Raw genomic sequence first — 15,327 nt, 5'->3', positions numbered from 1 at the left:
AGAACGATGGTTATGGCAGTCTACTCTGCGGGGCGGAACAGTCGCCCAACTGAAATATACCCCATCTTGAAGAAGACAAATACGATACCACAAGAATCTTCAGGTGAAAATTGCATATGATGCTGATAAGCAGTTGAATATAGACACGAAATGCAAACACTGAAGTATTGCATTGGGAATGTTTCCTCCCTGGGACTCAAGACACTCGAAGGTCCTTGGAGTGACCTGAGTCCCAGGTAAGTCGATGATCCTTGGAGTGACCTGAGTCTCAGGTCACTCGAAGATCCTTAGAGTGACCCTGGGACCCAGGACACTAGAAGGTCCTTGGAGTGACCTGAGTCCCAGGACACCGACGTTCCCAGTAAAATGTCCTGTTGTTTGCATTGTGCGTATTTTCGAAACTCTCTAAGAACAAGTGAAGGCTAAACGAAATGCCTTTGATTGTGTTTATTGTAACTGGTCTGACCAGCTTGAAGACCCAGGTCACCTTGACCTTCCATGTCCAGGTCCCCTTGACCTCCTATCTCCAAGTCACCTTGACCTTCCATCTCCAGGTCCCCTTGACCTCCTATCTCCAAGTCACCTTGACCTTCCATCTCCAGGTAATAATTATAATAATGATTATAAACATGTGACTCTTGTCTACACATGTTGCAGCTATTTGTGTTGTTGATTAAACATTTATTAAATTAATAGCAAACATTTTAACAAGATCTACTGTGTTAATGATAGTTGCTCCCCATAATTAACCATATTAAAGTCGCCCTTTCTTGCATTTTAACTTAAATAACCGATACATGTTGCATTAAATAAACTGCAGCATTTATCAATATGGGTTTAACTTTAACTTAATTAAAACAAAATTCATATAACAACTTGGGTTAACCTAACAAACCAAAAAAACGGGCAGGATTTGAACCCATGGCGAGTGAGTCGTAAAACTCCAGACCAGTGCGTAAGCCACTGGCCTGGAGTTTCACGACCCACTCGCCATCGGTTTAAACCCCATCCGTTCCGTGGTTTCTTTGCAATCGCATTATTAACATTTCGTGAGTCTTGGGTTAACCTCTGCAAGACTGATGAGATGAACCCAAACTATATCAGTGTGTCGTGAGCAGCACACGCATGTGTGCATTTTGAAGGTGCTGCCTGTTCGTCTGACTTATCTGGAGTATACCTGGAGACGCCTGGTGTTCCAGCTGCTAGTTAAGTTCCCAATCTGTTGTTCCAGCTGCTAGTTAGGTTCCCAGTCTGTTGTTCCAGCTGTTAGTTAAGTTCCCAATCTGTTGTTCCAGCTTTCAGTTTCCCAATCTGTTGTTCCAGCTTTCAGTTTCCCAATCTGTTGTTCCAGCTGTCAGTACAATCTGTTGTCTCAACTGTTCTAGCTGTCAGCTAAGTTCCCAGTTAGTTCTTCTAGCTGTCAGCTATGTTCCCAATCCGTTGTTCCAGCTGTCAGTTAAGTACCCAAGGTACCACATCATAGTGGCCTGCGAGGTCACCGGACCTAACTGTTTGTGACTTCTTTCTTTGGGGGTACGTGAAGAGCACAGTTTACGTACCACCACTACCTGCAACCCTGGAGGAGCTGATAATTTCAATCACTAAAGCAGTTCGCATGATAACACCAGATATGCTGCAGACCGTCTGAACCGAACTGGATTATCGCATCGATGTTTGCCGAGCAACCAGAGGGACGCACACTGAGTGCCTTTAATGCTACCCTATACCACATGAAACCGAATGAAATCCTGCATCTGAAGCTACTAACTGTGAAAGATTATTACAATAAAGGTACACGTTATACCTGTTTGAAATCAGAGAGTGTTTTTGTGGGCACATTGTAGTTTGTTGAGGAATTACTGATCGCCATATATTTAAAGTCGCATTCTTTTTTTTAATAAATATAACTTCCTTTTTTATATATTTTTTTTTTCATCCGGTGTTGATAAATTACTTCTAATCACATACTTTTAATTGCACAACTAATAGGCCTTAGGCCTTGTCTCTCTGTATCCAGGTTATTTTGTCTCTCCACATTTCCTTTTGTACCCAGGATTCAAGTCTTCTTGTCTGTCCACATCGTCTATTTCTAGGTCCGGATCACAGTATCCCTTAAGGGTCGCCTTGTCTGCCCTCGTAATCTTACATATACCCGTCCTGGTCGCCTTCTCTCTCCAGGTCCAGGTCACCTTGTCTCTCTAGGTCCAGGTCACCTTGTGCCATCAGCACATCGAGTTCCGAAAAGTAGTTGAAAATGCTGAAGGGGCACCTATGACCATAGGCAAAGATGCAAGATTCGGGCTCCTCCAGCCTCCCAGTCAGTCGTGCTTCTCTGTACTCCACCATCTCCTCTCTCTCGTCCTCTCCAGGCCTGCACAAGAAAACACCTTATTACATTTCTGGAACAATACCGCCAAGTAGGTGACTAAGACACATGTGTAAGACTTGGCTATCTTATTATGCAATTGGCAGATCAAAGAAGGAACAGAAGTCACATTAAAACAGCAGAAGACAGAAGAAGGATTACAGCAGCTATGCAATTCAGAGAAGAAAAAGTCACAATACGTGACTGGAACAATTCACAAATAACCACTTAGGAAAGGAACCTTACGATGACGTTTCGGTCCATCCTGGACCATTGTCGTGTCACATTGGTCTAGGAGAGATCGAAACGTTGTCATAGGTATGCTCTCCTTAGTGTAGGTTATACGTGAGCTAAGGCAAAACAATTTTCACTCAGTAAATGATGGCTTCCATATGTAATATAAAGTAAATAACACACACACACTAGTGCACCACAAGGACATTGTTAATGCATGTATGAGAGAGAGAGAGAAAGAGAGAGAGAGAGAGAGAGAGAGAGAGAGAGAGAGAGAGAGAGAGAGAGAGTGTGTGTACTCACCTAGTTGAGGTTGCGGGGGTGGAGTCCGAGCTCCTGACCCCGCCTCTTCACTGATCGCTACTAGGTCACTCTCCCTGAGCCGTGAGCTTTATCATACCTCTGCTTAAAGTTATGTATGGATCCTGCCTCCACTACATCGTGTGTGTGTGTGTGAGAGAGAGAGAGAGAGAGAGAGAGAGAGAGAGAGAGAGAGAGAGAGAGAGAGAGAGAGAGAGAGAGAGAGAGAGAGAGAGAGAGAGAGAGAGAGAGCACTCAGAAGCAAGTAGACATTATGAATACTGACGTGAAGACTGCATTTATCAGCTGGCCCACAATGGTCCACTCCTCTATGGGATACTTCTGCACCTCGCAGATGAACCGTAGTAAACAAAATCGACCGTCTTGTCCATAAGAGTTGTCTAACCTGGCTTCCAGCGAGCGGTAAATGGACATCTGGTCGTCCGTGAAGGTCCTGTGGGCACATGGAAATGACATCAAGCACAATAAAGATGCCCACGGGTATGGCAAATATATTACCAATGTACACCACAGGAAGCTAATAAGACACGTGTGCAACACCTGGGTAGATACCACATGAAGATACGCAGGTGTTGTATATGTGGCTTATTCATCAGAGTATAATGAGCCCATTTGCATGAAATAATTTTTTTAAAAATAATTATTAGAGTTAAACCCGTGAGAGCCAGATTGCGCAGAGGGTGGTGAAGGCTCGATCCTCCGTCCACTAATGGCAAAGCAAACACTCTATCTACTTCTCCCCATTTATTGTCCGTACAGCAAGCACGCTATTATTAGGGCAACGTTTCGCTAATAGCTGAGCTTTTCTAAAGCTTTTTCAAGCTCATCGTTGAGCGAAACTTGGTCACAATAAAGACAACCTTTCAAGTCCTCCAGGACGTTTATCAAGTCACATCGTCGAGACGTGGGGCCAGGAACCGAAACTCGAACCCCACCGCCTTACATGATATGAAATAGTTCTCAGAGAAAAGACAACACGGCTTGAAAATAAAAAAAAAAATGAGAAATATCCTCATCGGCTGAAAGGAGAGAGAGAAATTGAGAAAAAAAAACACATATAAAAAGGAATAAGATTTTAGTAACTCTTTTGGTAGGTTAATAGGCCTCCAAGATTGCACGAGGGTCATTGAAGCTGCTTGTCACCTTTAATACCTAAAATTGGGACTGAAGTCTCAGGGATATACGTCTCACTGTATATATCCTGTGATGTTTACTAGAAAAATAGGTAAATATTTACAAGTAAATAGCCAAAAGACAGAGGACTTGGAAGCCCATACCGCTGAGAACTGAACTTTAAGCAAGAAGAAAATGAAGACGAAGAATTACATACCTCTAACTAGATTAAGAACTATCGTGGATTCAGACACATGTGCAACAGTTGGGTATCTTTATTGATGAAATTTTTCGCCTACACAGTAGGCTTCTTTAGTCAAATGCAAAGGGAACAGTATTAATGAAACGACCAGACCATGGAGCTGAAGTTTTCTCCAGGCTGAGGGACTGATCACCTAAAGTACTTTTTCTCCGAGGTTGATGGACTGATTACATCATCTTTATTTCATTACTACTGCTCCCTTTGCATTTATTATTTAGGCGTTTGAGGAAGAGAGGGCGGGGAAGCTATAAGAAAAATCTGAAATTAAGACACATGTGCAATATCTGGGTATCTTTATTGTAGATGTTTCGCCATCCAGTGACTTTATCAATACAAATTCCAGGACATAACTTGAAGACAGTAGAACTATATACAGAAGACGAAGTAATCAGTCCCTCAACCTTGGAGTTGGTGCGAAGAGCACCGTAGTCGTGGAGATCCTGAAGCAGAAGCAAGGAGCCTGGCGTTTTTATATTAATGTCAGGTGGAAAGGAGACGTGTAGCAGACGAGGGCAGTCACTGGTAGGCGGGATTACCTCGTCTTCTGTATATAGTTCTACTGTCTACAAGCTATGTCCTGGAATTTGTATTGATAAAGCCACTGGATGGCGAAACGTCTACAATAAAGATACCCAGATGTTGCACATGTGTCTTAAATTTATCTTGTCGGTATTATATACCATTCTTGTACAACAAGAAAAATCTGGTTGTTAAGGAAAGGAAGACACAGATGGGAGAGTATTTATGGAGGGAGGGGAGTGAGAGAGTTATCTACTTCTCCATGGATTAAGAACTATCATGTGTACCTAACTAAGACGTACCTGCCATACTTGTACTCCCGAGCGAGTGCGTCAAGGATGATAACGAAGCTGACTATTCCCAGGGGTATGTTCCTAATGGTTGGTACGCCGTCCTCATCGTTGTCGGTGAAGATGGGAACACCGAACTGATTGTTGAAGACCAAGTAAGGCCGAGTGAAGAGCCCAGGCAACGCAGCTGTCATTCTCACTACTGGGGATAATACTAGAATTACATAAGATACATGATAATATACACTTGGAAAATCCTAGAGGGATTAGTACCAAATTTGCACACGAAAATCACTCCCAATGAAAAGCAGGGGCGCCACGAGTACACTGAGAGACAACATAATAAGTGTCCAGGGCCCAAGACTGTTCAACTGCCTCCCAGCATACATAAGGGGGATTGCCAATAGACCCCTGGCTCTCTTCCAGAAGGCACTGGACAGGCACCTAAAGTCAGTACCTGACCAACCGGGCTGTGGTTCGTACGTCAGTTTGCGTGCTGCCAGCAGTAACAGCGTAGATGGTTAGACCCTGAGCCATCACGAGGCCTGGTTTCAAACCGAACCGCGGGGGCGTTAACCCCCGAAGCCCTCTCCAGGTATACTCCAGGTATACCAACAAAATCTTAGGTAACTGGATGCTGATACAACTAATGGAAAGCGAAACGTTGTCAGAGTGACACGCCACATTAGTTGCATCTGTGTTATGTATCGTAAGATAGTGGAATACAGTACCGACATGTTGATACATATGACACATGTGCAGCACCTAGCGAGATGTCTCGTGAATAAAGATACTCCCATGTTGCACATCTGTCTTAATTATTACATTTACTTATGTTAGACTCACAGCATCATACATGTCACCACCACTCAAGAATACTTTGATGCCTAAAACAGAGATTATAGCAAACTCTTGGTGGTAGGGGAAGTGGAATATTCAAACGGCTTCAGGAAGAAATCCAAATATTTTTCCTTGAAGCCTTTTTATCCACTTCTCCGAGGCTATGGGTCCCACAATTTACACCAGAGGTGGACCCCATCCTATATATATATATATATATATATATATATATATATATATATATATATATATATATATATATATATATATATATATATACAGAGAGGTGTATATACCGTGATGTTGACAGAGTAGATATAGGGAAGTAGATACATGGATATAAGTAAGAAAAAACAGCAGAGGATTTGGAGCTCCACACCAAGGTTATCTGCACTTCTGTCTAGGTTGAGAATTATCGTATATTATGTAGGTGTGTGAGGAAGGAAGGACGGGGAGACTAGAAGCGGAAGGCAGGTGTTAAGGAAAAGAAGGTAAATGTGGAGGAAAAGCAAATGAGGGGAAGGAGGAAGGGAAGGGAAAGGGAGGGGGAATGGAAGGGGTGAGGGAAGGGAAGGGGATAGGGAAGAGAAGGGGAGAGGGAAGGGGAGAGGGAAGGGAAGAGGGAAGAGTAGGGTAGGGTTAAAGGGGTTGGAAAGAAGCATAATTATGAAAAGAGAGGCATTAAGGAGATATATATTTACTGTAGGAGAGAATGAGAGAATAGTTGTAAGAGTGACAGCAGTGATAGAGGAGGGGTAATGGATATCAGAGAGAGAGAGAGAGAGAGAGAGAGAGAGAGAGAGAGAGAGAGAGAGAGAGAGAGAGAGAGAGAGAGAGAGAGAGAGAGAGAGAGTCAGGTATTCACCTGTTGGTTTATCGTCACCAGACTCTCATTATTGGTATATTCACTACATTATATTCAATACCAAGCACAAAAATTCCCAAAGGGTCATTCAGAAGCATCTGAGAAAGGAAGGTTAGTCCTTGGTTCATGACCCACGAACACGTCATCACGAACATCAAGGGACACTACCCTAGGCTCTCACGCCAGGTTCACTGACCTGTTTATGCTATTCTCAGAATGTCTCGCTGCTACAACCCACCTTCCCGTTATCCCGAATTCACTACCTGTTATTCAAACATATCTCTTTACGTCTTATCCAAATATACCATTCAAGGCGTTATACAATGTCTATTTTTTACGTCTTATCCAAATACACCTTTCTACGATATATATATATATATATATATATATATATATATATATATATATATATATATATATATATATATATATATATATATATATATATATATATATCGTGCAGAATATGTAAAACTGGTCAATTAGCAAGAACTCATTTAAAATTAAGTCCTTTCTAATATTTTCTCCTATACGTTTAAAGATATTTTTTTTCATTAATGTTAATGTAAAAATTTTTAATTTTGCACCAGAAGAATCTTAGAAAACTTACGTAACCTTATTATAACAAGAACAATTTATTTTAGTCTAACCCGACTAAATATATTTTAGATTTGTTTACAGTAATTTAATACTAAACAAACACAGTGAAATATATTTTTTTCGTTAGGTTCAGAATGATTTTGGCAAAATTATTGCATACACAAATTTTCGCTTGTCCTATATGGCAAGATGAACGTTGCTATTTAAGCCAAGATCGCAAGTTCTGCCTATTCGGCACGACATTATATATATATATATCTATATATATATATCTATATATATATATATATATATATATATATATATATATATATATATATATATATATATATATATATATATATATATATATACATATTTATATATATATATATATATACATATTTATATATATATATATATATACGTATATATCAATGCACCACACAGAAACAAGCGGATGCATAGAGAGAGAGAGATCGCACTCAGCAGGATTCGAAACCCCATCACGGGAGTCTGGCAATGTTCCCAAGTGATGCTCTTGACCACTCGGCCACAGATGCCTCAAAATCTGGGCAGCCTGGATTACCAGCCAAGTTTCTTCCTATCCCGGGCACACCAGTGAGCCTCAAGCATGGTGTCAAGCTATTTCATTCTCCTCCTGTATGTTCTGACCTCACAAGCGATTTTTATATCAATGCACCACACAGAAACAAGCAGAGGTGGCTGTGTACTGTGATGCAGAGTTTGCAGGTTCGAATCCTCCTATGAACTGAGAGATAATGTTGGTAAATAATTTGAAAAAACTCCTGGAGAATGTACAAGATAAACATTTTCAACGCAATTCTTTTTTCTTTTTTTGACTTAGTCATGTCTCATCCCTTCGTGATCTGTCACCTCTTGTTGAGATACACAAAAATAATCCTTTTTTTTTCATATTTGCAGCTGCGAGCGAGCATTCTCAGCCAGACAGCAACATTTTCTTTCTGTGTCTGGCCACAAACAGTTTCACTCAAATTTGCATTACGATAGCATTTTTTTCTTTTCTGAGGTAACGATAGCAGCTTTCAAGGTCTGTAACTGCATCTTCCAAAGATTGCGATAGCAACTGTCTAGGCTTGCGATGGGGTTTTCTAAAGTTTGTGGTAGTATCTCCCGTTGCTTGCAGTTAACATCTACCTGGGATTATGATAGCAGTTTCTCAGAGTTTACAGTAGCCTTTTCCTGGAATTACGATAACAGCCTTGTGGGATTACCATAGCAGTTTCCTGTGTTTAGAATAGCATCTTCCAGAGACTGGGAGAGCATCTCCCAAGACTTAAAATAACATTAATAAAAGCTTACGATAACAGCCAGGAAATACGATAACATTACCTAAGGATAACCTAGCAGTAACCCAGTGATAACAATTGCTCATACAACTTAATACCGAGAGAGAAAAAATACTATATAGTATATTTCTCCTTCACAGGAAAACGTTAAACCTCACAAGGGTCCCTGCAGCGCATGGCATCAATGGTGAAATTAACAGTCAGGCGTACAATTGCCCGTACGGGTTTAGCATTTAGTTTTTTGTTATTCTTGTGAATGATAGTGAAGCGTTCAGCACGTCGTTTTGTCTCAACTGGTAGCGGTCCGGTCTCTCATACTCTGAGAGACGGGTTCGATCCCCGGACGAGTGGAAACGTGGGCTTGTTTCCTTACACCTGCTGTCCCTGTTCACTTAGTAAGTAGGTACCTGGGTGTTAGTTACCTAACACCTGCTGTCCCTTTTTACCTAGCAGTAAGTAGGTACCTAGCTGTTAGTCACTTTGCATCTGCTGTCCCTGTTCACCTAGCAGTAATTAGTACTCGGGTGTTTGTTACCTTACACCTGCCGCCCCCTGTTCATCTAGCAGTAAGTAGGTACCTAGGTGTTAATCACCTTTCACCTGCTGCCCTTGTTCACCTAGCAGTAAGTAGGTACCTGGATGTTAGTCACCTTACACCTGCTGCCCCTGTTCACTTAGCAGTAAGTAGGTACCTGGGTGTTCGTCACCTTACACCTGCTGTCCCTTTTTACCTAGCAGTAAGTAGGTACTTGTATGTTAGTCACCTTACACCTGCTGTCCCTGTTTACGTAGCAGTAAGTAGGTACATGGGTATTAGTCACCTTTCACCTGCTGCCCTTGTTCACCTAGAAGTAATTAGGTACCTGGATGTTAAGTTACTAGTGTAGGTCACATCCTGGCAGCGAGTGGATTAAAACACCCCAGTGGAAATAAGCCAGTCCGATGACAGTGGCTAAGCTGGGTTATCCTGGGTTATTAACCTTCCCGGTGAATATTCAGAGCTAAATCATCTTCACTGTTTGATAGACCCCAAGTATATAATAATAATAGTAATAATAATAATAATAATAATAATAATAATAATAATAATAATAATAATAATAATTATAATAATAATAACAATAAATCATTTCTGCAGTCTTCATAGTTTTTGTATAATTGGATGACAAGACTACTTATGGAACGCCCTAGTTATTCAGAACAATATTAACACTGGTCATAATCGTAACAATGATTTTTAAAGGAGTGAACTGGTAAGCCAGCGGAAGTCCTCCGTCAGATAACCAAAAACTCCAGCCGTGGGTCATCATCTGATTAAGACCCGCGTCAGGAAACACTTGTCTTGTTTCCTGACAAACATTATACCTTTGCAAAAACATATATTCATCGTGGGATGTATATCTCTCAGTGTATATATACCGTGAACAGCATATATACTAAGAATTTAATCCGTATTTTAGGTATTAAAGTTTTCTGACTTGTTTTCTGACTCGTGCTGCCTTAATGACACTCATGTAGTAGATAGAATTAAACCCACATTAATTAACCCATCTAACACACTATGACGGGACAGATCACAGCCATAAAAAAACATTAGATTATCTGAATGACAAAAACAATGGTCATGCGATGAAAAAAACACAAAAGACAACATTGCTTAAAACCTTCAAAACATCACCAACAAAACTGTTTTGAAATGCTAGTCAAAAGGTCAGGGAAATGGAAGAACGTGTTTACCTGGAGTGAGTTCCGGGGGTCAACGCCCCCGCGGGTGGGTATACTTCATGCCCGAAATGTTCTGTATAATCACTGGCTTTCGACTAGCAACTCTATTGAGCATTTTTATGGGAAAAGACTTAGTTTTTATTTTTAAGATAACGATATCATTACAAAGGGCCCAATACTGTTCGTGTGTGATAAGACACATGTACAGCAGTTAGGTATCTTTTTTCCGATACTTTTCGGAAGATACCTAACTGTTGCACATGTGCCTTACTTACCAGTTTTGTAGCTTTGTAGGTTATGTATGCCATTCTTATGATAAATTACACAAACACACACACACACACACACACACACAGCAAGGCTGGACCTTGTATTCATCATGAGTAGTTCGGACATCGAGGGTATCATGTATGAAAGGCCCCTGGGAGCTATTGATCATGTGGTTCTGTGCTTCGACTACATAGTTGAGCTCCAAGTGGAGAGAGTAGCAGGAATAGGCTGGGAAAAACCAAACTACAAAAGGGGGAACTACTCAGGCATGAGGAACTTCCTTCAAGACATTCAGTGGGAGAGGGAACTGACAGGAAAACCAGTACAAGAAATGATGGACTATGTGGCAACAAAATGCAAGGAGGCAGAGGAGAGGTTTGTTCCCAAGGGAAACAGAAATAATGGGAAGAACAGAAGGAGTCCTTGGTTCACCCAAAGGTGTAGGGAGGCAAAAACTAGGTGTACTAGAGAATGGAAAAGGTACAGAAGACAGAGAACTCAGGAAAATAAAGAAATCAGCCGAAGAGCCAGAAACGAAAATGCACATATAAGAAGGGATGCTCAGAGACAATATGAAAATGACATAGCATCAAAAGTAAAGACTGACCCGAAGCTGTTGTACAGCCACATCAGGAGGAAAACAACAGTCAAGGACCAGGTAATCAGAGTGAGGAAGGGTGATGGGGAATTCACAAGAAACGACCAAGAGGTATGTCAGGAGCTCAACACAAGATTTAAAGAGGTATTTACAGTGGAAACCAGTAGGACTCCAGGAAATCAGAACAGGGGGGCACACCAGCAAGTGCTGGATGAGGTACATATAACCAAGGAGGAGGTGAAGAAGCTGCTATGCGAACTTGACACCTCAAAGGCGGTGGGACCAGACAACATCTCTCCATGGGTCCTTAAAGAGGGAGCAGAGTTATTGTGTGAGCCATTAACAAAGATCTTCAACACATCATTTGAAACTGGGCAACTCCCTGAGGTATGGAAAATGGCAAATGTAGTCCCAATTTTTAAAAAGGGAGACAGACATGAGGCACTAAACTACAGACCTGTATCACTAACGTGTATAGTATGCAAGGTCATGGAGAAGATCATCAGGAGGAGAGTAGTGGGGCACCTGGAAAGAAACAAGTGTATAATTGACAACCAGCACGGTTTCAGGGAAGGAAAATCCTGTGTCACAAACCTACTAGAGTTTTGTGACAAGGTGACAGAAGTAAGACAAGAGAGAGAGGGGTGGATCGACTGCATATTTTTGGACTGCAAGAAGGCCTTCGACACAGTTCCTCACAAGAGGTTACTGCAAAAGCTAGAGGATCAGGCACACATAACAGGAAAGACACTGCAATGGATCAGAGAATACCTGACAGGGAGGCAACAACGAGTCATGGTACGCGACGAGGTGTCAGAGTGGGCGCCTGTGACAAGCGGGGTTCCACAGGGTCCTAGGACCTGTGCTGTTCTTGGTATATGTGAACGACATAACGGAAGGGATAGACTCAGAAGTGTCCTTGTTTGCGGACGATGTGAAGTTAATGAGAAGAATCAAATCGGATGAGGATCAGGCAGGACTAAAAAGAGACCTGGACAGGCTACAAGCCTGGTCCAGCAACTGGCTCCTTGAATTTAACCCTGCCAAATGCAAAGTCATGAAGATTGGGGAAGGGCAAAGAAGACCGCAGACACAATATAGTTTAGATGGCCAAAGACTGCAAACCTCGCTCAAGGAAAAAGATCTGGGGGTGAGTATAACACCGAGCATATCTCCTGAGGCGCACATCAATCAGATAACTGCTGCAGCATACGGGCGCCTGGCAAACCTACGGATAGCGTTCCGATACCTCAGTAAGGATTCGTTTAAGACTCTGTATACCATTTACGTCAGGCCCATACTGGAGTATGCAGCACCAGTATGGAATCCACACCTTGTCAAGCACGTCAAGAAATTAGAGAAAGTGCAAAGGTTTGCAACAAGACTAGTCCCAGAGCTACGGGGATTGTCCTACGAAGAAAGGTTGAGGGAAATCGGCCTGACGACACTGGAGGACAGGAGGGTCAGGGGAGACATGATAACGACATATAAAATACTGCGCGGAATAGACAAGGTGGACAAAGACGGGATGTTCCAGAGAAGGGACACAGACACAAGAGGTCACAATTGAAAGTTGAAGACTCAGATGAATCAAAGGGATGTTAGGAAGTATTTCTTCAGTCATAGAGTAGTCAGGCCGTGGAATAGCCTAGAAAGTGACGTAGTGGAGGCGGGAACCATACATAGTTTTAAGGCGAGGTATGATAGAGCTCATGGGGCAGGGAGAGAGAGCACTTAGTAGCAATCAGCGAAGAGGCGGGGCCAGGAGCTGTGAATCGACCCCTGCAACCACAAATAGGTGAGTACACACACACACAATATATATATATATATATATATATATATATATATATATATATATATATATATATATATATATATATATATATATATATATATCAATAACAAACTGCGGCTAGCCGGGGGATCGAACCCATGTTAAACCATACCACGGGCGGGATTTGAACCCGCGGTTGTTTTAGCCAGCCTCGTGGGAAGAGCGAAAACTCACTATGCCCTAAACCACTGAACCGATCAATCCTACAAACAACAGGAACCTAGCGAACTAGACACCATCGTATGTCCTCGCAACATGAAACAACCTTAGTTCGCTAGGTTCGTGTTGCTTGTAGGATTATATGGTCTAGTGGTTCAGGGCGTGGTGAGTTTTTGCTCTTCCCAAGAGGCGGGTTCGATCCCCCGGCTAATAGCAGTGTTGCTGCTGATTAAATACCACACATTCATGGTTACAATACGATATAGTATATATATATATATATATATATATATATATATATATATATATATATATATATATATATATATATATATATATATATATATATATATATATATATATATATATATATATATATATACGTCTCGGTGTATGTATCCTATTTAGTGAATCTCGAATTTCTAGTAGAAATGCCAAAAAAAATAAGACATATTACGAGAGTTTCATTAAATACTGATTTTCTAAGGTATTAAGTGTAAAATAATATTAATAATAAAATAATAACTATGGATTTAACATATCTGCGTAACTCATGCACTGAGTACATTAATCATCATTATTATTATTATTATTATTATTATTATTATTATTATTATTATTATTATTATTATTATTGGGAAACGCTGCTCCCCGTGGTCATACCCCCCTAGGGAATGGAAGGTAATCAGATATAACTCGGTGAGAGAGAGAGAGAGAGAGAGAGAGATCATCTCCCTCAAGTTACTTACGGAGACGAGATGAGAAGTGTTGATTGGAGGCTGGAGGAACAGTGACTGTAACACCCACTCCCTGGAGAGTTAAAGTCAGTAGTGGGCGGGCCCCAGCCTCCTTCACTCCAGTAGCTCTTGTTACGTGTGCAAACACCGGGGGATGCTCACCCTGGTTTGTTTTGATAAGGGGCCTTCAAGGGTGGTGCCTTGATACGAGGCTGTTGACCCCGTGGATTAAACCTTTTTATCTATGGATTAGGTCCTTGAATTTTCCATATGCTTTTGCGATGCCGTCCACCGGATCGATATTGAGTACACAATAAACTAACCACTACCGTCCACAGGATGGATATGGGGTACACGTTAAACTAGCCACTACCGTCCACAGGATGGATATGAGGTACACATTAAACTAGCCACTACCGTCCACAGGATGGATATGGGGTACACATTAAACTAGCCACTACCGTCCACAGGATGAATATGGGGTACACAATAAACTGGTTACTACCGTCCACAGGCTCGATATTAGGTATATAATAAACTAGCCACTACCGTCCACAGGATGGATATAAGGTGCACAATAAACTAGCCACTTCGGCAGCAAAATCTAAAAAAAAAAAAAAAATCTCATCCCAAACTACTCATCCCAATCTACTGTACCACTACGACAAGGTCCTAGATGTACTAGAAGACAAAAAGAATGCAGACGTAATATACACAGACTTTGCAAAAGCCTTCGACAAGTGTGACCATGGCGTAATAGCGCACAAAATGCGTGCTAAAGGAACAACAGGAAAAGTTGGTAGATGGATCTATAACTTCCTCACAAATAGAACACAAAGAGTAGTAGTCAAGAGAGTCAAGTCCGAGGCAGCTACGGTGAAAAGCTCTGTTCCACAAGGCACAGTACTCACTCCCATCTTGTTCCTCATCCTCATATCTGACATAGACAAGGATGTCAGCCACAGCACCGTGTCTTCCTTTGCAGATGACACCCGAATCTGCATGACAGTGTCTTCCATTGCAGACACTGCAAGGCTCCAGGCGGACATCAACCAAATCTTTCAATGGGCTGCAGAAAACAATATGAAGATCAAAGATGAGAAATTTCAATTACTCTGATATGGTAAAAATGAGGAAAGTAAAACTTCATCAGAGTACAAAACAAATTCCAGCCACACAATAGAGCGAAAAACCAACGTCAAAGACCTGGGAGTGATCATGTCGGAGGATCTCACCTTCAAGAACCATAACATTGTATCAATCGCATCTGCTAGAAAAATGA

At 41.5% G+C, this 15,327-nt stretch overlaps 1 protein-coding gene across 2 annotated transcripts; it reads right to left on the bottom strand.

The window, feature by feature from the left end:
* Positions 1–438: 438 nt before the first annotated feature.
* LOC128696926 (uncharacterized) lies at positions 439–14,170 on the bottom strand. Of its 2 annotated transcripts, none has more exons than XM_053788351.2 (4): positions 14,058–14,170; positions 5,117–5,303; positions 3,186–3,353; positions 439–2,371 (listed from the first exon to the last, which is right to left on the bottom strand). In XM_053788351.2, the coding sequence occupies exons 2-4, from the start codon at positions 5,296–5,298 to the stop codon at positions 2,143–2,145; spliced, it is 579 nt and encodes a 192-aa protein (XP_053644326.1). In that variant the 5' UTR covers positions 5,299–5,303; positions 14,058–14,170; the 3' UTR covers positions 439–2,142. The 2 variants fall into 2 exon arrangements, with proteins under 2 accessions (XP_053644326.1, XP_069951183.1); XM_070095082.1 differs by having other exon boundaries at positions 440–2,371; positions 5,117–5,306; positions 14,058–14,162.
* Between the last annotated feature and the right edge of the window lie 1,157 nt (positions 14,171–15,327).

This window comes from Cherax quadricarinatus, chromosome 49, assembly GCF_038502225.1.
Source record: "Cherax quadricarinatus isolate ZL_2023a chromosome 49, ASM3850222v1, whole genome shotgun sequence".
Lineage (NCBI taxonomy): Eukaryota > Metazoa > Arthropoda > Malacostraca > Decapoda > Parastacidae > Cherax > Cherax quadricarinatus.
Note: the sequence above shows the minus strand (reverse complement) of the source record. Positions and strands in the feature narration are given on the sequence as shown.